This window comes from Salvelinus fontinalis, chromosome 11 (assembly GCF_029448725.1).
Source record: "Salvelinus fontinalis isolate EN_2023a chromosome 11, ASM2944872v1, whole genome shotgun sequence".
NCBI classification, from domain to species: Eukaryota; Metazoa; Chordata; class Actinopteri; order Salmoniformes; family Salmonidae; genus Salvelinus; species Salvelinus fontinalis.
The window spans coordinates 33,446,398-33,474,005 of record NC_074675.1 but is presented as its reverse complement, the minus strand read 5'-3'; the positions used below and the strand labels follow the sequence as shown (position 1 = coordinate 33,474,005).

The window sequence follows — 27,608 nt, the reverse complement described above, 5'->3', positions numbered from 1 at the left end:
CCATTTACCAACCGGCCACTAAACTGGAATAGGCTCTATGCATTGTACCGCCTCCAACATTCTAATTTACTTCCTACCGGGTTGATCACTTCCGGAGCGATTTCTGCTATTGTTTTTATCATTAGCTTACTAGCTATCTAACTGCTGTCGATGCATTTCTGACTGAAATAGTTTGCAATGACTACGTTCAAATTACAGCCCCGCGAAGGACGGGCTAATGAACATTGTTCAGTGCCTGTGTTCAGTTTCTTCAAAATTGAATGGTATTGTGAGCTTCCATAGTTTCCCGGTCGATGTAGAGCTCAGAAAAAGGTTGTTGGTGGCAGTATGTCGTGACAACTTGGAGCTGTCACTTTTGTGCCATCGTTGTATGCTGGATCTGTGAGTGACAAGGAGATCTTCAAGCAGTCTAATTATTTCCTTACTCACCCCTAACATGGCCATTATGATGGATAAGGGCTTTCTCATAGACGACATTGTTCTACCGGCCAGCCTTTCTGTCAAGACGCACACAGATGCCAGCGCATGAGGTTAGGGAGTCCCAATCCATTGCCAGGCTGAGAGTGCATGTTGAAAGAATGATCCGCAGAGTAAAGGAGCTCAAGCTGTTTGAATGTCATCCCCCTGACCATCTCAGGGACCATCAACCAATTATTTGCAGTGGCGTGCCTGTTAGTCAACTATCAAAACGGACCTTTGGTCAGAGCATGGGCCAAGCCAATGTAAATGTGTTTATTTGCTAGCAGCAAAATAATAATTTGTTTATCTACGACATGTATCAATAATTTGTGTTGTGGTGAATATCAGTTTGTGTGGAGCTTGTATTGGCTTTAATTAGGCAATGAGTTTAGGGGTGGGGGAAAGAAATCAAGTAAACACAGAATAGCCAGAATGCAAAATTGAATACAATGTTAGAGATGTGTAATTGATTAACTGAACTGTTGAACATTTGCTGAAATACGTTTTTTAAAACAAATATATTCTACTGTAATTTTCACAAGAACATCAATACTTATTTTTTATGAAGCTACTAAACTTTGCACCCATGGAGGGGATCCATTCAGGTGCGAGATAGACACTGATGCAAGTAGTGGTAAAAATAAAAGTGGTCAACCTTCCCTCTTATAGTTTTTGAAACCTGTAGATCTTTATATGTCATTTCACCTAGCATGTCCTCCTGTGCACAGATGACAGTCACACCAGCTACAACCTGTGAGAAGGATTTGACCTTACACCTGCCAGTAGTAAGCATGAGATCTATTCAACTTCAGCTCTCCATTCTGCATCTTCAGGTAAGGGCAGTCAACATAACTTGGTACATTTGGGCACTTGACCTCAGAGTCCAAAGTGTGGTCTCACACTGGAATCAAATATGATTCAATCTGGAGAGGATCCTAAACACGGGGCATCTGGGTGCACTACGAAGCCACACGGAAAGAAGTTAACATTCTTCAGTGTGCAGTACTCCTGTACAGCCACTGGCTCCATGGCTAGCCCCCTCTTCACCTCCATGGTCTGCATACCAGATCCCTTGAACAGCCGCACAGCTAGGCGGTCAGCTGAGATCTCTCCCTGGACATGGCAAACCTCTCGGAAACGAGAGGATGTTATTCTCATTTTCCTGAACTGATGCCATTCCGGGCTGCTGCTCTGCTCCCTTGTAGCAACCTCGACTTTGTGTGACATCCCGTAGGTTGTCTCTAATGCCTTGACGTGGAACTTCTCCTGATGGCTAAGGATGTACAGTGGGGCAAAAAAGTATTTAGTCAGCCACCAATTGTGCAAGTTCTCCCACTTAAAAAGATGAGAGAGGCCTGTAATTTTCATCATAGGTACACTTCAACTATGACAGACAAAATGAGAAGAAAAAAAATCCAGAAAATCACATTGTAGGATTTTTAATGAATTTATTTGCAAATTATGGTGGAAAATAAGTATTTGGTCACCTACAAACAAGCAAGATTTCTGTCTCTCACAGACCTGTAACTTCTTCTTTGAGGCTCCTCTGTCCTCCACTCGTTACCTGTATTAATTGCACCTGTTTGAACTTGTTATCAATATAAAAGACACCTGTCCACAACCTCAAACAGTCACACTCCAAACTCCACTATGGCCAAGACCAAAGAGCTGTCAAAGGACACCAGAAACAAAATTGTAGACCTGCACCAGGCTGGGAAGACTGAATCTGCAATAGGTAAGCAGCTTGGTTTGAAGAAATCAACTGTGGGAGCAATTATTAGGAAATGGAAGACATACAAGACCACTGATAATCTCCCTCGATCTGGGGCTCCACGCAAGATTTCACCCCGTGGGGTCAAAATGATCACAAGAACGGTAAGCAAAAATCCCAGAACCACACGGGGGGGACCTAGTGAATGACCTGCAGAGAGCTGGGACCAAAGTAACAAAGCCTACCATCAGCAAGGGCATTGAAGATGAAACGTGGCTGGGTCTTTCAGCATGACAATGATCCCAAACACACCGCCCGGGCAACGAAGGAGTGGCTTCGTAAGAAGCATTTCAAGGTCCTGGAGTGGCCTAGCCAGTCTCCAGATCTCAACCCCATAGAAATTCTTTGGAGGGAGTTGAAAGTCCGTGTTGCCCAGCAACAGCCCCAAAACATCACTGCTCTAGAGGAGATCTGCATGGAGGAATGGGCCAAAATACCAGCAACAGTGTGTGAAAACCTTGTGAAGACTTACAGAAAACGTTTGACCTCTGTCATTGCCAACAAAGGGTATATAACAAAGTATTGAGATAAACTTTTGTTATTGACCAAATACTTATTTTCCACCATAATTTGCAAATAAATTCATTAAAAATCCTACAATGTGATTTTCTGGATTTTTCCCCCTCATTTTGTCTGTCATAGTTGAAGTGTACCTATGATGAAAATTACAGGCCTCTCTCATCTTTTTAAGTGGGAGAACTTGCACAATTGGTGGCTGACTAAATACTTTTTTGCCCCACTGTAAGTACACTGGGAAGACTGAAGCCATCTAATGGAAGTATTGGTGAAGGGGCATCGGCAATCTTCACAATTTCACGGGTCTTTGGCTGTGGAAGTTGATAGGACAGCTCACTGCCAGCTTGCACTGGCCCAAAGGCGGACTCAACGAGGGGCACGTCAGCTGACACTTCCATTGTTGTCACAAGAGGGGCAGTAAGTGGAGAAAAGTTGGCATACGTTTCTGAGACGCGGAGAAGGCCCATGTCAGGCATGTATCCATTGAGTGCTTTGTAGAGAGAACTTCTGCAAAACATTTTAAAACCTTAACATCAGGTTGGAGAGACTACTATGACAAAGACTCATGTAACTTTTCCAGAAACAGCACAAGCCTGAAAGTTCAAATATTTTTATTTATTTAACCAGGTAGGCTAGTTGAGAAGTTCTTATTTGCAACTGCGACCTGGCCAAGATAAAGCAAAGCAGTTCGACAAATACAACAACACAGAGTTACACATGGAATAAAGAAACATACAATCAATAATACAGTAGGAAAATCTATATACAGCATGTGCAAATGAGGTAGGATAAGAGAGGTAAGGCAATAAATATGCCATGGTGGCAAAGTAATTACAATATAGCAATAAACACTGGAATGATAGGATGTGCAGAGGATGAATGTGCAAGTTGAGATACTGGGGTGCAAAGGAGCAAGATAAATAAATAAATACAGTATTGGGATGAGGTAGATTGGATGGGCTATTTACAGATGAGCTATGTACAGATGCAGTGATCTGTGAGCTGCTCTGACAGCTGGTGCTTAAAGATAGTGAGGGAGGTAGGAGTAAAGAATAAAATGGATTCAAATATACAGATTTATAGATTCTATATTTCCCCCCAGTCTTATCCCAAATATGTGTCATTACATCATAAAGATGCCACTGTTTAGTCTTATCATCTGGATACAAACAAAAAAAAATCACAAGAAAATGTTTTCATTCTAAGAACCTCCAACTTACCTTATTCCATCAGCACACGAGTTAGTAGGTTTACGGAACTCTATCCCATCAACTGGACCTGGCTTCACACCCTAATTAACAAGGATTTACTGTTACAAAGGCTGAACACTTTTCAGGTGCATATTTTTATGGATATCGATTGACTCATCTTATTTGCGTTTCATAACGATTGAGCTCAGTCAGAATTTGTGGCAAGCATAATTCCATTTCATGACAGCGGTGAGTGATGGCGAGTGGGAATAACAAGTCAGTGGCTTGAACGATCGCGGAGTGATCTTCAAGAAAACTGCAGAAAAAGATTCGGTAAACAGCGAAGCACACGGGCATCTCCCTCTACAACCTCTTCCCAAACTGAGCAGAGACCGCTGTTAAGCAGAAAGCGCAGTTGCACTTGGCCAAATTAATGAAATAATTATAGATTTACGTCACGACCCACAATTAACAGGTCCGCGACCAGACCCATACTTTAAGGAACGCTGCTCTAGACTATAGCTTCCGTAGTGTTTGTGCAGCAGTTCGTCTTCGCTCAACTATTTTTTTTATAACTAACGTTAGGCAAGTCAGATAAAAAAATCTTATTTACAATGACGCCCTACCAAAAGGCCTCCTGTGGGGACGGGGGCTGGGATTTAAAAAATTGGACAAAACACATCACGACAAGAGACAACACTACATAAAGACAGACCTAAGACAACATCATAGCAAGGCATCAACACGTGACAACAAAGCATGGTAGCAGCATTAAACATGGTACAAATATTATTGGGCACAGACAACAGCACAAGAACGTAGAAAAAACAACAACACATCACGCAAAACAGCCACAGCTGTCAGTATAAGTTCTAAAACACACTAACAAAACTTCCTTGCATCTGCTACACAAGCTAAGGCCTCAAACTGGTTTAAAACAAATACAACTGTCATTTGATACATTTCTACAGAGATTTTTTTTACCTGAGGGGAAGACAGGCACAGCGAATTAACATGGTAGTTATCATTCCCAGTTCTGAAGACAGACATTAGCTAGGAAATAATACAACTCTGGTGATTTCATTTTAGTAGATAAATAATAGCAAGGTGTTTGTGATTTGTTAATCATACACAGACAAAGGCTGTCTCCTGATTCTCCACAAGTGTGTACTTGCACACTCCCTCTCATGGATTTAATAACAGTGGATACTCCCTCCAGCCAATGCTTACATTTTTTTATTTATTTAACTAGGCAAGTCAGTTGAGAACACATTCTTATTTACAATGACGGCCTAGGAACAGTGAGTTAACTTCCTTGTTCAGGGGCAGAATGACAGATTTGTACCTTGTCAGCTCGGGGATTCGATTTAGCAACCTTTTGGTTACTGGCCCAACGCTCTAACCACTAAGCTACCTGCCACCTCAATCCCAATGCTTTTAAATCCATGATGGAGAGTTTACAAGTGAACACTTTGGGATAAGTGTGAATAATCGGGACACAGCCAGACAATAACAACGCTACCATTCATTCAGACTCAGTATAGAACATTTACGGAAAAAGCCACTCTTCTTCTCCAGACAGTGTTTTGCTGTGTTGCAGAAGTAGCATGCCCAGTCCAGCAGGTGGTATTAGTGCACCATGTACTCCTTGCACTTGTTCAGTTTGATCTGGCAGAAACCAGTGATCCGGGTCAACAGCATCAATGTAACAGTTTAACTTTACGTCCGTCCCTCGCCCCGACCCGGGCGCGAACCAGGGACCCTCTGCACATATCAACAACAGTCACCCACGAAGCATCGTTACCCATCGCTCCACAAAAGCCGCAGCCCTTTCAGGGCAAGGGGAACCACTACTTCAAGGTCTCAGAGCAAGTGACGTCACCGATTGAAAGGCTATACAACTACTGTTGTAGTTCCCAATTTGAAAAGCGAAAAGGCACTTTGGCGTCTATTTGTTCATTTGATTTAGTTTGTCGAACTAGCTGTTCCGAGGAACTCCAGTGTCAGGTGATTTACGGAAACCGAAGAGCGTTTTCAGCCAGGATATGTTCAAAGATAATAGTAAATAAAAAAAAGTTGCCAGAAAAGTTTACCAAAAATAGCCGGGAGTGGACAATATCTACTTTAAATATATATTTTTTATAGCGACCCAATCAGTTCTACTTATTATTATTTTCTCCACACAAATAGTTGCCGTGATATGGCTTAATAAATACTGTAGACTTGAACACAATGCATTAGTTTTGGGAACAGGGCACTCCCGGGCATAACCCAGAGCGAAGTCGGCTCAAAACAAAGTGACGTTGGGGCACTTGGAGTAATGAGTAGGATTCGTTTTTCACATGCAGAACTGATTGCTTTTGATAAAAACGCTTCATCTCCCTTCCCAACGAAAAGTAGTTTGAAAATTCAAACATATATTTTATGGAAAGGAGATGGATGGATGTTTTTGAATTGCACCATGCTGCCTTGTTGACAATATGACCGAGCAGCGCAGATTACTGTTCTATTTGAGAAGGGGTCTTCTCCATCATCACTTTTGCCGTACATGTGACCATAGAACAGTGCCCTGCGGCTCAGCATATTCGAATCCACCCAGTGTAAGTGTATACAGATAATTCCTATCAAAATACAATCAAAGTTTATTGGTCGCATACACAGATGTACAGATGTTTTCACAGGTGCAGTGAAATACTTGTGTTTCTAGCTCCAAATGTGCAGTAATAATACCTAACAATATGCACATAATCCCAAAACTAAAAAGACAGCAATTAAGACATTTCAGAACGAGTAATGTTCTAAATTGTAATTTATTAGCACACGGAAGCAGGGATGCCATAGAAGAACCACGTTAATCAGATGTCATGGGTCTAGCGCACGTACAGATGACCACATGTAGTAGTTAGTAACAGCGACACCCGCAGGCCTTCCAAGTAAGTACATGTACAATACATTCGAAAAGTTTTCAGACCCCTTGACTTTTTCTACATTTTGCTAGGTTACAGCCTTATTCTAAAATGGATTAAATTGTTTTTTCCCCCTCATCAATTTACACACAATACCCCAAAATGACAAAGCAAAAACAGGTTTTTTTAGACATTTTTGCTAATTTATTCAAAATAAAAAAACTGAAATATGACATTTACATAGGTATTCAGACCTTTTACTCAGTACTTTGTTGAAGCACCTTTGGCAACGATTACAGCCTTGCGTCTTGTTGGGTATGACTCTACAAGCTTGGCACACCTGTATTTGGGGAGTTTCTCCCATTCTTCTTCTTTCAAAATATATATAATATATATGCATTACCATTCAAAAGTTTGGGGTAACTTAGAAATGTCCTTGTTTTTGAAAGAAATGCATTTTTTTGTCCATTAAAATAACATCAAATTGATCAGAAATACAGTGTAGACATGGTTAATGTTGTAAATTACTATTTTAGCTGGAAACAGCATATTTTTTTATTGAATATCTACATAGGTGTACAGAGGCCCGTTATCAGCAACCATCACTCCTGTGTTCCAATGGCACGTTGTGTTTATAATTTTAAAAGGCTAATTAATCATTAGAAAACCCTTTTGCAATGTTACCACAGCTGAAAACTGTTGTCCTGATTTAAAGAAGCAATAAAACTAAATACAATTAAATAAAGGTTTTAATTGAACCTTTATTTAACCAGGCAAGTCAGTTAAGAACACATTCTTATTTACAATGACGGCCTACCGGGGAACAGCGGGTTAAAAGTTGTCAGATAGCCTCCCGGGTGGTCTAGGGCACTGCATCGCAGCGCTAGCTGTGCCACCAGAGATTCTGGGTTCGCGCCCAGGCTCTGTCGCAGCCGGCCGCGACCGGGAGGTCCGTGGGGCGACGCACAATTGGCTTAGCGTCGTCCGGGTTAGGGAGGGTTTGGCCGGTAGGGATATCCTTGTCCCATCGCGCACCAGTGACTCGTGTGGCGGGCCGGGCGCAGTGTGCGCTAACCAAGGTTGCCAGGTGCACGGTGTTTCCTCCGACACATTGGTGCGGCTGGCTTCCGGGTTGGATGTGCTCTGTGTTAAGAAGCAGTGCGGCTTGGTTGGGTTGTGTCTCGGAGGACGCATGGCTTTCGACCTTTGTCTCTCCCGAGCCCGTACGGGAGTTGTAGGGATGAGACAAGATAGTAATTACTAACAATTGGATATCACGAAAAAGGGGGTAAAATAAAAATAAATAAAAAAGTTGTCAGATGAAGCAGATGCTAAACTACAGGACTGTTTTGCTAGCACAGAATGGAATACGTTCCGGGATTCTTCCGGTACATCACATCAGTCACTGGCTTCATCAATAAGTGCTTCTATGATGTCGTCCCCACAGTGATTGTACGTACATACCCCAACTAGAAGCCATGGATTACAGGCAACATTCGCACTGAGCTAAAAGGTAGAGCTGCCGCATTCAAGGAGCGGGTCTCTAACCCGGAAGCTTCTAAGAAATCTCGCTATGCCCTCCGACGAACCATCAAGAAGGCAAAGCATCAATACAGGACTAAGATCGAATTGTACTACACCGGCTCCGACGCTCGTCGGATGTGGCAGGGCTTGCAAACGATCACAGACTACAAAGGGAAGCACAGCCGAGAGCTGCCCAATGACACAAGCCTATACCCTATACCCTGATGAAGACAGCTTGCCTGTCAAAACGCTGGATATTGCATTTTTGCATCTGAGCTCCTAGAGTGTGCGGCTCTCCTTTATTTTCAAGTTTTCTACTCCGCTAGCCAGCACCTCGCCTAAATAGGTGTGCATTTCTTTATCTTCTACAATGACACAAGCCTACCAGACGAGCTAAATTACATCTACAGTTGAAGTCGGAAGTTTACATACACTTAGGTTGGAGTCATTAAAACTCATTTTTCAACCACTTCACAAATTTCTTGTTAACAAACTATAGTTTTGGCAAGTCGGTTAGGACATCTATTTTGTGCATGACAGAAATAATTTTCCCAACAATTGTTTACAGACAGATTATTTCACTCATAATTCACTGTATCACAATAACAGTGGGTCAGAAGTTGACTGGGCCTTTAAACAGCTTGGAAAATTCCAGAAAATGATGTCATGGCTTTAGAAGCTTCTGATAGGCTAATTGACATCATTTGAGTCAATTGGAAATACACCTGTGGATGTATTTCAAGGCCTACCTTCAAACTCAGTGGCTCTTTGCTTGCCATGATGGGAAAATCAAAAGAAATCAGCCAAGACCTCAGAAAAAAGATTGTAGACCTCCACCAGTCTGGTTCATCCTTGGGAGCAATTTCCAAACGCCTGAAGGTACCACGTTCATCTGTACAAACAATAGAACGCAAGTATAAACACCATGGGACCACGCAGCCGTCATACCGCTCAGGAAGGAGATGTGTTCTGTCTCCTAGAGATTAATGTAATTTGGTGCGAAAAGTGCAAATCAATCCCAGAACAACAGCAAAGGACCTTGTGAAGATGCTGGAGGAAACGGGTACAAACATATATTTTTCCACAGTAAAACTAGTCCTATATCGACCTAACCTGAAAGGCCGCTCAGCAAGGAAGAAGCCACTGCTCCAAAACCACGATAAAAAAGCCAGACAACTGTTTGCAACTGCACATGGGGACAAAGATCGTACTTTTTGGAGAAATGTCCTCTGGTCTGATGAAACAAAAATATAACTTTTTTGGCCATAATAACCATTGTTATGTTTGGAGGAAAAAGGGGAAGGCTTACAAGCCAAAGAACACCATCCCAGCCGTGAAGCACAAGGGTGGCAGCATCATGTTGTGGGGGTGCTTTACTGCAGGAGGGACTGGTGCACTTCAGAAAATAGATGGCATCATGAGGCAGGAAAATTATGTGGATATATTGAAGCAACATCTCAATACATCAGTCAGGAAGTTAAAGCTTGGTCGCAAATGGGTCTTCCAAATGGACAATGACCACAAGCATACTTCCAAAGTTGTGGCAAAATGGCTTAAGGAGAACAAAATCAAGGTATTGGAGTGGCAATCACAAAGCCCTGACCTCAATCCTAAAGAAAAATTTGTGGGCAGATCTGAAAAGAGTGTGCGAGCAAGGAGGCCTACAAAACCTGACTGTTGCATCAGATCTGTCAGGAGGAATGGTCAAAAATTCACCAAAATTATTGTGGAAAGCTTGTGGAAGGCTACCCAACACGTTTGACCCAAGTTAAACAATTTAAAGGCAATGCTACCAAATACTAATTGAGTGTATGTAAACTTCTGACCCACTGGGAATGTGATGAAAGAAATAAAAGCTGAAATAAATAATTCTCTCTACTATTATTCTGACATTTCACATTCTTAAAATAAAGTGGTGATCCTTACTGACCTAAGACAGGGAATATTTACTAAGATTAAATGTCAGGAATTGTGAAAAACTGAGTTTAAATGTATTTGGCTAAGGTGTATGTAAACTTCCGACTTCAACTGTATGCTCGCTTCGAGGCAAGTAACACTGAAACATGCATGAGACCACACAGCGGATGACTGCGTGATAACGCTCTCCGCAGCCGATGTAAAACCTTTAAACAGGTCAACATTCACAAGGCCGCAGGGCCAGACGGATTACCAGGACGTGTACCCCGAGCATGCGCTGACCAACCGGCAAGTGTCTTCACTGACATTTTCACCCTCTCCCTGTGAGTCTGTAATATCAACATGTTTCAAGCAGACCACCATAGTCCCCGTGCCCAAGAACACTAAGATAACCTGCCTAAGCGACTACCGACCCGTAGCACTCACGTCTGTAGCCATGAAGGGCTTTGAAAGGCTGGTCATGGTTCAAACAAACACCATTTCCCCACAAACCCTAGACCCACTCCAATTTGCATACTGCTCCAACAGATCCACAGATGATGCCATCTCTATTGCACTCCACACTGCCCTTTCCCACCTGGACAAAAGAAGCACCTATGTGAAAATGTTATTCATTGACTACAGCTCAGCGTTCAACATCATAGTGCCCTCAAAGCTAATCACTAATCTAAGGACCATGGGACAAAACAACTCTCTCTGCAACTGGATTCTGAACTTTCTGAGGTAGATAACAACACATCCGCCACGCTGATCCTCAACACAGGTGCCCCTCAGGGGTGGGTGTTCAGTCCTATCTTGTACTCCCTGTTCACTCATGACTGCATGGCCCAACACGACTCCAACACCATCATCAAGTTTGCTGATGACACAACAGTGGTAGGCCTGATCACCGACAACGATGAGACAGCCTATAGGGAGGAGGTCAGAGACCTGGCCGTGTGGTGCCAGGACAACAACCTCTCCCTCAACGTGGTCAAGACAAATGAGATGATTTTGGACTAGAGGAAAAAGAGGACTGAGCACGCCCTCATTCTCATCAACGGGGCTAAGACCTTCAAGTTCCTTGGTGTCCACATCTCCAACAAACTATCATGGTCCAAACACACTAAGACAGTCATGAAGAGGGCACGACAAAACCTATTCCCACTCAGGAGACTGAAAAGATTCGGCATGGGTCCTCAAAAGGTTCTACAGCTGCACCATCAAGAGCATTCTGACTGGTTCCATCACTGCCTGGTATGGCAACTGCTCGGCCTCCGACCGCAAGGCACTACAAGGGGTAGTGCGTACTGCCCAGTACATCACCGGGGCCAAGCTTCCTGCCATCTAGGACCTCTATACCAGGCGGTGTCATTGGATGGCCCTAAAAATTGTCAAAGACTACAGCCATCCTAGTCATAGACTGTTCTCTTTGCTACAGCACGGCAAGGGGTACCGGAGCGCCAAGTCTAGGTCCAAAAGGCTTCTTAACAGCTTCTACCCCCAAGCCATAAAACTCCTGAACAGCAAATCAAAGGGCTACCTAGACCCCTTTTTTACAATGCTGCTACTTTCTGTTTATTATCTATGCATAGTCACTTTATCTCTACCTACATGTACATATTACCTCAATTACCTTGACTAACCGATACCCCCGCACATTGACTCTGTACCGGTACCCCCTTTATATAGCCTCGCTATTGTTATTTTACTTCTGCTGTTTAATTATTTGTTATTTTTATTTTCCATTTTATACTTAACACTATTTTTTCTTAAAACTTCTCATAGCATTGTTGGTTAAGGGCTTGTAAGTGAGCATTGTTGTATTCGGCGCATGTGACAATTAAAATGTGATTTGTGGGAACTCCTTCAAGACTGTTGGAAAAGCATTCCTCATGTAGCTGGTTGGGAGAATACCAAGAGTGTGCAAAGCTCTCATCCAGGCAAAGAGTGGCTACTTTGAAGAATAAAAAATATATGTAACATATTCGAACACAATACCGCACAATAGGTGGCGGTATGCACAAACCAAATGTGCGTCATGATACCAAAGAAGAATCACGAGCACGTGGTGTGAATTTTGGGCCAATCAGCATTTGGGATTTATTTGCGCAGGTGAAGTCTTTCGTTTGTCCACATTGTCATTTGTGTATGTCATTTATTTTTAGCTACACATTTCTGATTATTGCAACAACAAAAAAACATAAGATCCGTGTTAATACAATTCACAGGCTCACCGAAAACAGTTGCGGACTGCAAACAAAAATATGAATATTGTAGGACGTGGACGAAGTTAGTATTTGTATTAACAGCTGAGCCTGCAGTGCAACCAGGCTAACTAACCTGAAGCTTAGCTAGCTTCTCTAAACGGCGTTATTCACAGGAAAATCTGCATCTGTTCAGCAACTACAAAAAGAAAAATGACTTCAGCCTCAACGAAGGTAGGTCATTCTCACGTTTTGATTTTAGCCGTATATCTTGCTGTTAGCTAGGTCCTGCACAAATCTAGCTCATGTTAGCTACCTAACGTCGTCAGCTAACAAGCGAATTCGAATGGCAGCCATGTAACCGCTATTTAAGCTCACCTGGGTTATTCCAAAGATACATTTTTATTTTACTGTCCTATACCAGGCAACTCAACTTTTGAAGGAAGAAAAAAACATTATTCGTGTTATAATAAGTCAAGGACCCAGGACGTGGCTGAATGTTGTCAATGTCATGCATTAACTTTTTTCTCACTTCCATGTACTTTTAATGGAAGCTACCACACGAAGGCGCTGTCTGCATGGAGGAAAACCCCTCATTAATGATCTCTTAAAATAAAGATTAAGTCTGCATTGCAACCGTACAAAACAACAATGCTGGATAAAATGGACTAATCCTGTTTTGATATTATGCCATCAAATCAATCTTTATTTGTCACATTCGCCGAATACAAGTGTAGACCTTACCGTTAAAGAAGAGTTAAGAAAACAAACTAAAGTAAAAAGTAACAACACAACAATAACGATGCTGCTATATACAGGGGGTACCGGTACTGAGTCAGTGTGTGGGGGTTAGTTGAGGTAATTTGTACATGTAGGTAGGGGTGAAGTGACTATGCATAGATAATAAACAGTGAGTAGCAGCAGTGTACAAAACAATTTGATTAATTGTTCAGTAGTCTTATGGCTTGGGGGTATTAAGGAGCTTTTTTGTCTTAGACTTGGTGCTCTGGTACTGCTTGATGTACGGTGGCAGAGAAAAGTCTGACTGGAGTCTGACAATTTTATGGGCTTTCCTCTGACACCGCCTATTATATAGGTCCTGGATGGCAGGAAGCTTGGCCCCATTGATGTACTGGACCATATGCACTACACTCTAGCGCCTTACGGTCAGATGCCAAGCAGTTACCAGACCAGGCGGTGATGCAACTGGTCAGGATGCTCTCAATGGTGCAGCTGAAGAACCTTTTGAGGATCTGGCTCATGCCAAATCTATTCAGTCTCCTGAGGGGGAAAACGTTTTGTTGTGCCCTCTTCCCTACTGTCTTGGTGTGTTTGGACAATGATAGTTCGTTGGTGATGTGGACACCAAGGATCTTGAATGTGTTCCTTTTGTCCAGGGGGGAAAGGGCAGTGTGGAGTGCGATTGAAATTGCGTAATCTGTGGGTCTGCTTGGGCGGTATGCGAATTGGAGTGGGTCTAGCGCATCTGGGAGGATGCTGTTGATGTGAGCCATGATCAGCCTTTCAAAGCACTTCATGGCTACCGATGTGAGTGCTACGGGGCGGTAATCATTTAGGCAGGTAACCTTTGCTTCCTTGGACACAGTGACTATGGTGGTCTGCTTGAAACATGTAGGTATTGTAGACTCGGTCAGGGAGGGGTTGAAAATGTCAGTGTAGACACTTGACAGTTGGTCTGCGCATGGTTTGAGTGCACGTCCTGGTAATCCGTCTGGCCCCACGACTTTGAATCTTGACCTGTTTTTAAAGGTTTTGCTCACATCGGCTACCGAGAGTGTTATCACACAGGTGCACTCGTGCATGCTTCAGTGTTGCTGGCCTCGATGCGAGGATAAGACATTTAGCTCGTCTGGTAGGCTCCGTCACTGGGCTGCTCGCATCTGGGTTTCCCTTTGTAGTCCGTAAAAGTTTTCAACATGGCATTGCCTTGTAATACAGTTGATCATACAGTGCATTTGGGTTTCTTTACAGCCTTATTCTAAAATGGATTAGATCAAATCAATCTACACACAATAACCCATAATGACACAGCGTTAAGTTAAAAAAAAAATGTTAGAAAATTAATTAAAAGAAACCCATCTTATTTACATAGGTAATCAGACCCTTGGCTATGATACTTGAAATTGACCTCGGGTGCATCCTGTTTCCATTGATCATCCTTGAGATGTTTCTACAACTTCATTGATGTCCACCTGTGGTAAATTCAATTGATTGGACATGATTTGGAAAGGCACACACCTGTCTATATAAGATCCCACAGTTGACCGTGCATGTCAGAGCAGAAACCAAGCCATGAGTTCGAAGGAATTGTATGTAGAGCTCAGAGACAAGATTGTGTCGGCACAGATCTGGGGAATGGTACTCTAACATTTCTGCAGCATTGAAGGTCCCCATGAACACAGTGGCCTCCATTCTTAAATGGAAATAGTTTGGATCTACCAGGACTTTATGTTAGTGGCCAGACGGAAGCCACTCTTCAGTAAAAGGCACAACAGCCCGCTTGTAGTTTGCCAAAAGGCACCTAAAAGACTCTCGGACCCTCGAACCATGAGAAACAGGATTCTCTGGTTTGATGATTGAACTATTTGGCCTGAATCCCAAGCGTCACCCCTGAAGGAGACCTGGCACCATCCCTACGGTGAAGCACGGTGGTGGCAGCATCATGCTGTGGGGGTGTTTTTCAGCGGCAGGGACTGGGAGACTAGTCATGATCGACGGAAATATGAACAGAGCAAAGTACAGAGAGATCCTTGATGGAAACCTGCTCAGGACCTCTGACTGGGGTGATGGTTCACCTTTCAACAGGACAACAACCCTAAGCACACAGCGAAGACGCAGAAGTGGCTTCGGGACAAGTCTCTGAATGTCCTTGAGGGAACCAGCCAGAGCCTGGACTTGAACCCAATCAAACATCTCTGGAGAGTCCTGAAAATAGCTGTGCAGCAACACTCACCATTCAACCTGACAGAGCTTGAGAGGATCTGCAAAGAAGAATGGGAGAAACTCAAATACATCTTGTAGCGTCAAACCCAAGAAGACTTGGCTGTAATCGCTGCCAAAGGAGCTTTAATAAAGTACTGTGTGAAGGGTCTGAATACTTATTTAAATGTGATTATTTATTAAAAAATAAATGTCTAATCCTGTTTTTGCTTTGTCATTATGGGATAGGTATTGTGTGTACACTAAGGAATAAGGCTGTAACGTAACAATGTGGAAAGACCTTTGCTACTGTCTCAAAAGAAAATAGGATAATTCAAAGGTATTGATTTAGGCGTTTTCTGCTTTAATTTTCAAGGTTGGGGAGATCTTCTCAGCAGCAGGAGCTGCTTTTACCAAGTTAGGGGAGCTGACCATGCAACTGCACCCCGTGGCTGACTCCAGTCCCGCAGGGTGAGAATACACACACCAAGTTACAGATAGAGATAAATATCTGTATCGATTATGTAGTGTTCCAAGTCTAGTCTGATTTATAAGTCTACTGATCATGACTTAGTAATTTTTGGGCTTGTGTCACTTGTAGCACACTGTACACATTACACTGATATGTGCTCCATCTTGAATATCCCCGGCAAGAAGTCAATCTGAGGAAACGCTGTTGCGTCATTAATACCTGATAGCACTCGACACTCTCTCTTCGTCTCCACCCTCTCTTCGTCTCTGGCCGCGTTCAAGGGCATCAATCGCTGATCACCAACTGACCAGACTGATCTACAAAATCATAATGTGTAGTTATTTAGGATGCTAGGTGATTTGTAGATCTGTGCAGTGCGACTGCAATGTAGTCTAGTGGTTCTGAAACGCCCTGTGTCTCATTGCAGAGCTAAGTGGACGGACACTGAGATTGGGCAGCTGAGATCGGCCGTGGTGAGGTTTGGTGATGACCTGAACTCCCTCAGCGCTGTCATCAAGGAACGCACCGTGTAAGGACACCACCGTCTCTTTTCATTCCTAATGGCCTTCTATCATTGTATTCCTTACCAGGTCTTGGTCTCTTACCCATTATCTCTCTACTTTGCTCCATTCGCGTCTGGGTGACGTGTCCAATGAGATGTTTTCAGAGGTAGCTCTAAAGCAATAGGAAGATAGTCTATCAGTGACACAAGCCCCGATGAGCTAAACCATTACTAGAAGATCTAAAATATCACATTCAGATCTATTTACCCACACATGCATTGTACTATCTATCTGCTAGTGCTAAAGATCTATCAATTCATGATGGTTTACTTTAAAAAAAAAATATTTGACAGGGTACTGGTTAAATCACCACCGCTAACCTGATCCTACCTTGTCTCCTCTTCCCGAAGGGTCCAGATTAAAAGTACAGTGAAGAGGAAGCTCTATGACGAGACCGGGATGCCCATTTCCACCGACTCCCCAAAAAAGACCGCCAAGAAGACTGCTGTTACCATGGCCACCACGGCAACACCAACTGTCATTGCTGTGCCGACCTCAAAGGTCGTCATGAAGGCAGGTGTCCAGGGAAATGTGACTGTGGCCATTCCCACCATGAAGAAACAGAAGTCTGCAGGTGAGTGGAGGTGGATGAAGGAAGGAATCAATCAATACATTTTGTAGTTGCCATCTTGGCAATGATTTCTAATCAGTCCCACCTTCAGCCTTTTTTTTCTTGTTTTTACCTCAATATTGAAAGTAATAGTAAAGAATTGTTTTTCAACAAAATATGTGCAATGCAATTAGAAAAGTCCTTGCAGATCAAATTGAATAGTTTAACTGTGAAAATATTTAGTCTTTGTCTATTATATTTGAAACAATGGGATAAAGAAAAATACTTAGCTCTTCCTGCCTGTGTGTTCCAGCAGATGTGACTCTGAGTGCTCTGAATGACTCTGACGTCAACTCTGACCTGGTAGACATAGAGGGACTGGGAGAGGGATCCAACTCCAAGAAACTCAACTTCGATCAGGGTGAGAGAGAACGGGCTTATTTTGACTACTATTTAGTGATAATGCACAGCCTTTGCTATTGCCCGAATGAGGGGAAATCAATAATTACTGGTCTTCAAGACAGGAATAAAGAACTCTCCGGGAAGAAGAAAGGTAGTCAAACACTGATGGTGTCATTGTGATTAACATACAGAAACTAAAGTCCTTTTGTTCACCCGACCTAGAATACCACAATCAAATGCCGACCGTATTACCTCCCAAGAGAATTATCTTCGGTTATAATCACAGCCCTGTATATTCCCCTTCAAGCTGATACCACAATGGCCCTAAAAGAACTACACGGGACTTTATGCAAACTGGAAACCACATTTATTGTAGCTGGGGATTTTAACAAAGCAAATTTGAGGAAAACGCTACCAAAGTTCTACCAACACATTGACCATTGACTGTAGTATTCACGCTGGTAAAACATTGGACCACTGTCACTCTTTTCAAAATGCCTACAAGGCCCTCCCCCACCCTTCCTTCGGAAAATCTGATCACGACTTCATTTTGCTCCTCCCTTCCTATAGGTGGAAACTCAAACAAGAAGTACCCGTGTTAAGGTCTATTCAACACCGGTCTGACCAATCGGAATCCATGCTTCAAGATTGTTTTGATCACGCGGACAAGGATATGTTCCGGCCAGCCTCAGAGAAAAACATTGGCGAATACACGGATAACCATGACGGAGTTCATAACCTTGTCCCATGAAGATGGCTGTCCATTCCTCAATGACTGTCTACTCACAGGACCTAACCTGAATCCGGTTCTGCTCAGCTCAGCGTTCTGATAAAGTTCAGACTACATGAGATCGCATTCATGGCAGACATCAAGAAGGCTTTCCTGTTGATATCCCCTAGCAAAGAGAGATAGAGACGCCGTGAGATTCCTATGGCTCACAGGCCCACCAAGGGGAGAAAATGAAGAGGAGCTGCGTGTGCTGAGGATGAAAAGAGTGGTATTTGGAGCTTCCCCAAGTCCATTCTTGCTGGCAGCTACAATCAGGAAGCACCTGAAACAATATGAAACAGAACAACCAGAAGCTGTAGAGCTATTGAGAGAGTCACTCTGTAGATTACTTCATTGCAAGTTCACGCAATGTTGAAGAGGCTTACCTTGTGACAACAACTGCAAAGCGAATGCTGTCGATTGCAGGCATTGACCTTTGCAAGTGGATGACCAACTCTCCTGAACTGAAAACAAAATGGGAGGAGAGTACGACAACTGACCACCCATTGACGCTAGAATCACAAGGAATAGTGCTGAAGGTTTTAGGATGGAGACCGGAAACAGATTACTTTGTTTGACCTCAGGCCGCTACTGAGCATTCTAAAGCAAGGGAAAACACAAAGAAGTGTTCTGCAGTGGTCTGCACGTATCTTTGACCTTCTTGGTTTCCTGACCCCCTTCAGGATCAAGTGCATGTTCCAGGAAATGTGGGAGTGGGGACTCAGCTGGGATGAAGAATTACCACCTGATCTGACACAAGAATGGCAACAGTGGTGTCCAGAACTACCCCAGTTACACCAGCTCACCATACCAAGGTGGTACAGAACAGCCACACCCTGAAACTACACGTGTTCTGTGATGCAAGTGAAAGGGCTTAGTGCAGTAGCTTACTTGCAAGGTGAATCACAAGACAGGGAAACAACGACAAGTCTAGTCGCATCCAAGTCCAGGGTAGCCCCACTCAAGAAAATGACACTGCCACGCCTGGAGCTCATGGGAGCTGTGATTGGAGCGAGACTAGCAAACAACCTGATGACCACACTGAAAATGGAAGAAAAAACAAATCAAAATGTGGACAGACTCGATGATCGTGCTGCATTGGATTTGCAGCTCAGCTCAGAAATGGAAACAGTGTCACTCTGTTCGCGACAAAGAGATCCAGGCCTTGACCAATCCAGAGTCATGGTCACATATTGAAGGGGAAACTAATCCAGCCGACCTCCCTACAAGAGGGAAAAACTGCTCGAAACTTGACACAGAGCCAGCTATGGTGGAATGGACCCAGAATTCTGACATCACCCAATCAGTCCGAGGAGACTGATGATAACAAGGTTCCAGAAGAGGTAAATTCAGAACTCAAGTCCAGTCGCCAGGTTACTGTACAACTCGCAGCAGGCAGCACAGATGTCACTGACCCTGTGTTGGAGCTTGAAAGGTACAGCAAACTGAAAAGAGTGTTCAGAGTCACCGCCTGGATAAAGAGTCATAGCCAATGCTCGTACAAACATAAAGATGCAAGGTGAACCGACTGCTGACGAACTGTTCGATGCAGAAAAGTACTGGATCAAGGTAAAAGAACAACAGAGTTTCGGACAGGAGATCAAACTACTGAAGACAGTAAAAAGCCTAAACAATGACTGTAAAATCAGAGAAATGAAACCGTTCTTGGACGAACATGAACTACTCAGTGTAGGAGGAAGACTGCCACAGTCCAACTTCACATTCAGAGAGCAGCAACCATGGGTTCAAGTACAGATACTCAGAAATGTGGATACAGTACCACCATGAGAAGGTGATGCATTCTGGAGCAAGAGTTACTCAAGTATAAATCAGAGAGCGATACTGCATCTTGTGTGCTAGGCAGCTAGTCAAGAGCACAGTGGCAATATGTATAGTGTTCAAGAGATTCAAGGCAAGGGCTGGACAGCAGGTCACTGCGCCTTTACCAAAAGACAGAATAACTGAATCCCCACCATTCGAAGTCACAGGTGTGGATTTTGCAGGACCACTCTATGTGAAAGAAAATGGTTCTGTGAAGAAGTCATACATTGCACTGTTCACTTGTGCTGTATCCAGAGCAGTGCATTTGGAACTAGTCTCAGATCAGTCAAGAGACATTCCTGTTAGCTCTAAAAGATTCATCTCAAGGAGAGGATTATGCAAGGTAATCTACTCAGACAATGCAAAAACGTTCAAGAGAGCTGATTAGGACTTGAAAGAGCTGTGGAAGGCAATCGAAGAGCCCCAACTCTTGGCGTTCTTCTCAAAGGGGCATCACCTGTAGGTTCATCGCCGAGCGAGCAGCCTGGTGGGGCGGATTCTGGGAAAGACTCGTCAGGTCAGTGAAAACATGCCTGAGAGATTTTCTTGGGAGAGCTTCACTCAACTTTGAAGAGATGTGCACAGTCCTGACAGAGGTTGAAGCTATCCTAAATTCTAGGCTTCTGACCTTCTTGCACAATGAAGTGGATGAACCACAACCCCTGACCCCAGCACACTTCCTGGTGGCTAAAAGACTAACCTCTTTGCCACCCAAGCCATTTCCAGCTGACACTCAGCACCCAACGCTAAACAAGGAGGAAATGACACGCAGATGGAAGTACAGGCAGAGACTTGTGACCAGCTTCTGGAACAGTTGGCGAAGAGACTACTTGCTGGATCTAAAGTCGTGACACACCACAGCCCACCCCACTGAAAGCGGGTGATGTTGTACTCATTGGAGAAGATGACACACCCAGACAAGCCTGGAAACTAGGAAAGATTGAGGAACTGTTTCCAGGCCGAGATAGCCTAGTTAGGTCATGTTCGTACTGCTTCAGTGACTTTGTTGAGACCTATTCAGTTGATATACTCCCTAGAGATTTAGATGAACACAGTTGTTCATCGGGGGGAGGATGACGTAACTTTAATGGGTTACAGAGTTAATGTTTAAGTTAATTAATTGAGCTGTATCTAAAGATTTTTCTTTACAGTTTACATATGTAATTGTATTTGTGTGTTGGAGATTGAGAGAACTACAAACATATTTTACATACATAGACTGCACGTTCCAGAATGCCTTGCGACAGGAAGTAGAGAGAACGCGGCAGTTATGTACAAGTGATTATCCTGACTTTCACTAGCAACTTTTATTGTTTTGTAGAATCTAACGTTGTTAAATGTAATGCAAACAAGTAGTATTACTAAAAGAAGCTTTCATTTCAAACCCGACGTCCCGAGTCATTACTTTGACAATAGTTTTTCTGTAACTATTTAACACGCATACATGGATGCAGCGGTCTAAGGCACTGCATCTCAGTGCAAGAGGGGTCACTACAGTCCCTGGTTCGAATCCAGGCAGTATCACATCTGGCCGTAATTGGGAGTCCCATAGTTCGGAGCACAATTGGCCCAGCGTCATCATTGTAAATAAGAATTTGTTAACTGACTTGCCTAGTTAAATAAAGGTTACACGCACACCACACTGACCAAAAAGTTATTTTGTTGGCATTTACGTATATCCCCATTACCAGTAAAACATAATCAAAACCTATTTCTTTCACTTACTTGCTGTGCTTTTGTTCATTTAGTCGTTTCATTCTTAACCAGCATTTCTATGGAATGCCGTTTGGGTCTTTGCGTGTCAAAAAATATGACATCGGTTTCAGTAGCTATAGTTAGCTAGGTGTCATCTAAAATAACCCTAATTTATAAGACAGTTCTTATTTGATTAATGGTGGTTGGACCCATCTATGTGAAGCTAGCAACAATAAGGATTAGCCACAATAGTGGACTTTGCGATTAGCCTTAAATAAGTATGGCATAATTTTACTATTTGTATTCATTTGCATTACTGTCAATTACTTTTATTTTGAAGACAAACCTCAAATTCCACTAATGTGGCTAGCATCACAACACACAACCCGGTGCGGTCGAGCCTCACTAGCCAAATGAAGCTAGCTGGCTGCTTATAACGTTAGTTTTGGGTAACAGGGTTAAGTTGCTGACTAGCTATTTATTTTCATGACCAGAAGTTCAATTTAACAACAAGTGGCAACCTAGCTAATACTTACAAGGATTCCTAAATCATTGCTAAGAATAATGAAACATTGTTTTCAGGCTGGTTGTATTGGTGCTAGCTAGGTACCAAGCTAAAGCTAGCTACCCCAGAAGTTGCGGTCGAACAAATGATGCTTTATTACCAACGCAGTAATGTAAACCCATCGTTCGTGGCCGGTGTTTGCAGACTTTTGTACAGCTTTGACAGTGCTACTGTCTTTTTTGACATGCAAAGACTCACGGCGTTCCATAGTATGTATGTCGTGAAGCTATTACTGTGTAACTCCGGTAGGGCAACATCTGAAAAAATTGCGTGCTTGGTAGTGTACCGGTGCTCGACCAGCCGGCGAAAGCCAACATCACCCACGACAGAGAACGGTTGATTGTCAAGGGCAATGAATTCCATTATCTTGGCCTTAATAGATTTCACCTTGGGAGTTGCCCCGCTGAAATTTTCTTACTCTTTCAAATGACTGCTCGACTTGTTGACTGCTCAATCCACACAGCAGACATTGTGGGCTAGTTTAGGAATGCTGTGTTGCACGTATAGTGCCAAATTATACGTGGCGTCATTACATCATGTTATATAGGTATGCACATCAGCTTTGCACATCGGCCGATTTCCGATATGAGCACCGTTTTTTTATATCGTGCATCCCTTTGTCCGTAAACACTATTTCAATCCCTCCCTATCCCATTCTGTCCCCACTTGCTTCAAGATGTCCACCATTGTTCCTGTACCCAAAAAAGCAAAGGTAACTTAGTAATTTAGTTATCGCCCCATAGCACTCACTTCTGTCATCATGAAGAGCTTTGAGGCTAGTTAAGGATCATATCACCTCTACCTTACCGGACACCCTAGACCCACTTCAATTTGCTTACCGCCCCAATAGATCCACAGACGATGCAATCGCACTGCACACTGCCCTATCCCATCTGAACAAGAGGAATTCCTATGTAAGAATGCTGTTCATTGATTATAACTCAGCATTCAACACCATTAGTATCCTCCAAGCTCATCATTAAGCTCAGGGCCCTGGATCTGAACCCCGCCCTGTGGAACTGGGTCTTGACGGGCTGCCCCCAAGTGGTGATGGTAGGAAACACCTTCGCTTCGCTGATCATCAACACAGGGGCCCCACAAGTTCACCCAAAACTGCGTGACCACGCACGCCTCCAACTCAATCATCAAGTTTCCAGACGACAACAGTAGTAGGCCTAATTACCAACAATGACAAGACAGACTACATGGAGGAGGTGAGGGCCCTGGGAGAGTAGTGCCAGGAAAATAACCTCACTCAACGTCAACAAAACAAAGAAGCTGATCATGGACTTCAGGAAACAACAGAGGGAGCACACCCCTATCCACACCTACTGGACTGCAGTGGAGAAGGTGGAACGCTTCAAGTTCCTCGGCGTACACATCACTGACTATCTGAAATGGTCCACCCAGACGGACAATGTAGTGAAGGCGCAACGGCGCCTCTTAAACCTCAGGAGGCTGAATAAATTTGGCTTGGCCCCTAAAACCTTCAAACTTTAAGCTGCACAATTAAGAGCATCCTGTCCAGCTGTATTACCACCTGGTATGGCAACTGCACCGCTCTCCAGAGGGTGGTGCGGTCTGCCCAACGCATCACCGGGTGCAAACTACCTGCCCTCCAGGACACCTACAGTACCCGATGTCACAGGAAGGCCAAAAAGATCATCAAGGACATCAACCACCCGAGCTACGGTATTTTCATCCCGCTATCATCCAGAAGGCGAGGTCAGTACAGTTGCATCAAAGCTGGGACCGAGAGACAAAAGATTTTCAACATTAAGGCCATCCAACTGTTAAATAGCCATCACTAGCCGGCTTCCACCTGGTTACACAACCCTGCACCTTAGAGGCTGCTGCCCTATACATAGACACAAGTCAATTTAATGTTTACATACTGCTTTACTCATCTCATGTATATACTGTATTCTATTCTACTGTATTAGTCAATGCCACTCCGACATTGCCCAATCTAATATTTATATATTTCTTAATTCCTTTCTTTTACTTTTAGATGTGTGTATTGTGATTAGTTTTTAGATACTACTGCACTGTTGGAGCTAGGAACTAGAGGTCGACCGATTAATCGGAATGGCCGATTAATTAGGGCCGATTTCAAGTTTTCATAACAATCGGAAATAGTTAATTTTGGACGCCGATTTTGCCTCCCCCCACCTTTATTTAACTAGGCAAGTCAGTTAACACATTCTTATTTTCAATGACGGCCTAGGAATGGTGGGTTAACTTCCTTGTTCAGGGGCAGAACGACAGATTTTTACCTTGTCAGCTCAGGGATTCAATCTTGCAACTAGTCCAATGCTCTAACCACCTGCCTCACGAGGAGCCCGCCTGTTACGCGAATGCAGTAAGAAGCCAAGGTTAGTTGCTAGCTAGCATTAAACTTATCTTATAAAAACAATCAATCATAATCACTAGTTATAACTACACATGGTTGATGATATTACTAGTTTATCTAGCGTGTCCTGCGTTGCATATAATCGATGCAGTGCGCATTCGCGAAAAAGGACTGTCGTTGCTCCAACGTGTACCTAACCATAAACATCAATGCCTTTTTTAAAATCAATACACAGAAGTATATATTTTTAAACCTGCATATTTAGCTAAAAGAAATCCAGGTTAGCAGGCAATATTAACCAGGTGAAATTGTGTCACTTCTCTTGCGTTCCTTGCACGCTGAGTCAGGGTATATGCAACAGTTTGGGCCGCCTGGCTCATTGTGAACTAATTTGCCAGAATTCTACATAATTATGACATAACATTGAAGGTTGTGCAATGTAACAGGAATATTTAGATTTATGGATGCCACCCGTTAGATAAAATACCAAACGGTTCCGTATTTCACTGAAAGAATAAACGTTTTGTTTTCGAGATGATAGTTTCCGGATTCGACCATATTAATGACCTAAGGCTCGTATTTCTGTGTGTTATTATGTCATAATTAAGTCTATGATTTGATAGAGCGGTCTGACTGAGAAATGGTAGGCACCAGCAGGCTCGTAAGCATTCATTCAAACCACTTAAGTGCATTTTGCCAGCAGCTATTCAAGCATTGCGCTGTTTATGACTTCAAGCCTATCAACTCCCGAGATTAGGCTGGTGTAACCAATGTGAAATGGTTAGCTAGTTAGCGGGGTGCGCGCTAATAGCGTTTCAAACGTCACTCGCTCTGAGACTTGGAGTAGTTCTTCCCCTTGCTCTGCATGGGTAACGCTGCTTCGAGGGTGGCTGTTGTCGATGTGTTCCTGGTTCGAGCCCAGGTAGCGGCGAGGAGAGGGATGGAAGCTATACTGTTACACTGGCAATACTAAAGTGCATATAAGAACATCCAATAGTCAAAGGTATATGAAATACAAATGGTAGAGAAATAGTCCTATAATAACTACAACCTAAAACTTCTTACCTCGGAATATTGAAGACTCATGTTAAAAGGAACCACCAGCTTTCATATGTTCTCATGTTCTGAGCAAGGAACTTAAACGTTAGCTTTCTTATATGGCACATATTGCACTTTTACTTTCTTCTCCAACACTTTGTTTTTGCATTATTTAAACCAAATTGATTATGTTTCATTAATTATTTGAGGCTAAATTGAATTATTGATGTATTATATTAAGTTAAAATAAGTGTTCATTCTCTATTGTTGTAATTGTCATTATTACAAATAAATTTTCGGTTTCGGATAAATTTTCGGTCGGTTTTTTTGGTCCTCCAATAATCTGTATCAGCATTAAAATCATAATCGGTCAACCTCTACTAGGAACACAAGCATTTTGCTACACCCACAATAACATCTGCTAAATGTGAATGTGACCAATAAAAATTGATTTGAAGCTATTACTATATCTGAGGGGCAGCATGTAGCTTAGCGGTTAAGCCTGCTGGGCCAATAATTGAAAGGTTGCTGGTTTGAATTCCAAAGCCCACCAGGTGGGGGAAAAATATTTCTATGTGGCTGTGAGAAAGGCACTCTGAATGAATGAGTGTCTGCTAAATTAAAAACTGTATTGGAAAAGTATAAATTAACATGCCATAAATTGATCTAGAAGATATACATTTATAGCTTAGATCTTGCAGAAAATATACTATAACTGAGTTTGTGGCAAGTCAGTTCTATAATCTTGCCAGAAAGATCCACAATTTTTTCCAACTAAAATGTTTTTCTTTGCTCCTCTCAGACAACCTGAACCTCGACTCCAGCTTCATCATGAACTCCAGTGACCTGCCGCTCCTCTCTCGTTGACCTCAAGATGTTTTCAATAGCACCCTATTTCCTACATAGTGCGCTACTTTTGACTGGAGCCTTATGGACCCTGGTCAAATGTAATCTGCTAAATAGGGATTAGAGTGCAATTTGAGACGCAGACCAGACATCTCTCCTATGGACAACAGCCGAGATCCTTCAGATTTGCCTTGGCGGATCTCTGTGTGCATCTGAAATGGCACCTTATTCCCTGCTTTTAAGCCAAGGCCTATGAGGATGCAAATTTCTCTTGCATGAGGAATGTGTTGGTGGATGTAAATAATGGTATTTTATTTATTCATACACGATTGATTTGTACTACACAAAAAGCTAATGTGCAGAGATGCATGGCCAAGGACTACAGTGTGTAGATTTTGCCATCTTGGTTTATGTCAACTATGATATCTGGGTAGGTGGCCCTGCGAATTCCCCTTTGACAAGGCTGCAACTGCAAACTTGTATACGGTATCGTGTACTTGTGAACCCAGTGTTGAGCGCACCAGCAAATTAAACTGGTATTTGAAAAGCATACTGGATAATATAGATATGAACACAATTGTATCGAAGGACAGGAATTAGTTTAGTGCAGTTTTGTTTGAAACAGTGGATTATCTTATTGTTCAAAACATGACCCTTCAAGGTAATTTTTGAAGGGCAAATATTTCTCGGTCAGTTACTGACAAAAATGTGTAGTTTTATATAGAGGCTTACTCTAAAGACAATCAAATGACCAGTGTGATTTGCTGAATTATGTTGAATAAATTGACTTAGTAAACTTGTAGTTGGTAATATTTAATTCAGGAGTCATGTCACTCAATGTGTAGTCTTTATTGAAATGAGATTTTTATACAATTGAAAACACTAGTGGGCACAGTAAGTGTAAAAAAATATTTTAAAAAAACAACAGATGGGTGCAGTGATGTTTTAGTGTCAGCCATATTAGTATGGCGTGCACCCCTGGAGCAAATTAGGATTAAGTGCCTTTGCACTAGGGCAGAGATTTTTCACCTTGTCGGTTTAGGAATTCAAACCAGCTACCTTTTGGTTACTGGCTCAAACTGCTAGAGTGGTTAAATACTAGGGTTGTGAGATTAGGCCTATTTC

The 27,608-nt window shown here is 42.8% G+C and overlaps 1 protein-coding gene and 1 long non-coding RNA gene across 9 annotated transcripts; one reads left to right on the top strand and one right to left on the bottom strand.

Annotated features, from left to right (window-relative positions):
• The first annotated feature begins 95 nt into the window (after nucleotides 1–95).
• Nucleotides 96–27,279, top strand: zgc:92664 (uncharacterized protein LOC436695 homolog). 8 transcript variants are annotated; one of them, XM_055938480.1, is made up of 7 exons: nucleotides 96–722; nucleotides 1,188–1,292; nucleotides 15,786–15,880; nucleotides 16,309–16,410; nucleotides 16,795–17,018; nucleotides 17,308–17,415; nucleotides 17,967–21,370. In XM_055938480.1, exons 1-7 carry the CDS (start codon nucleotides 516–518, stop codon nucleotides 17,996–17,998), a joined length of 873 nt encoding a protein of 290 aa, XP_055794455.1. In that variant the 5' UTR covers nucleotides 96–515; the 3' UTR covers nucleotides 17,999–21,370. The 8 variants fall into 8 exon arrangements, with proteins under 8 accessions (XP_055794455.1, XP_055794456.1, XP_055794453.1 ...); XM_055938478.1 differs by lacking the exon at nucleotides 17,967–21,370 and adding an exon at nucleotides 26,440–27,279 and having other exon boundaries at nucleotides 103–722; XM_055938479.1 differs by lacking the exon at nucleotides 17,967–21,370 and adding an exon at nucleotides 26,440–27,279 and having other exon boundaries at nucleotides 105–722; nucleotides 17,311–17,415.
• LOC129865592 (uncharacterized) lies at nucleotides 12,407–16,857 on the bottom strand. The gene is made up of 2 exons (XR_008761398.1): nucleotides 16,775–16,857; nucleotides 12,407–16,556 (listed from the first exon to the last, which is right to left on the bottom strand). It is a non-coding gene; the product is annotated as an uncharacterized LOC129865592 (long non-coding RNA).
• Nucleotides 27,280–27,608: the final 329 nt, after the last annotated feature.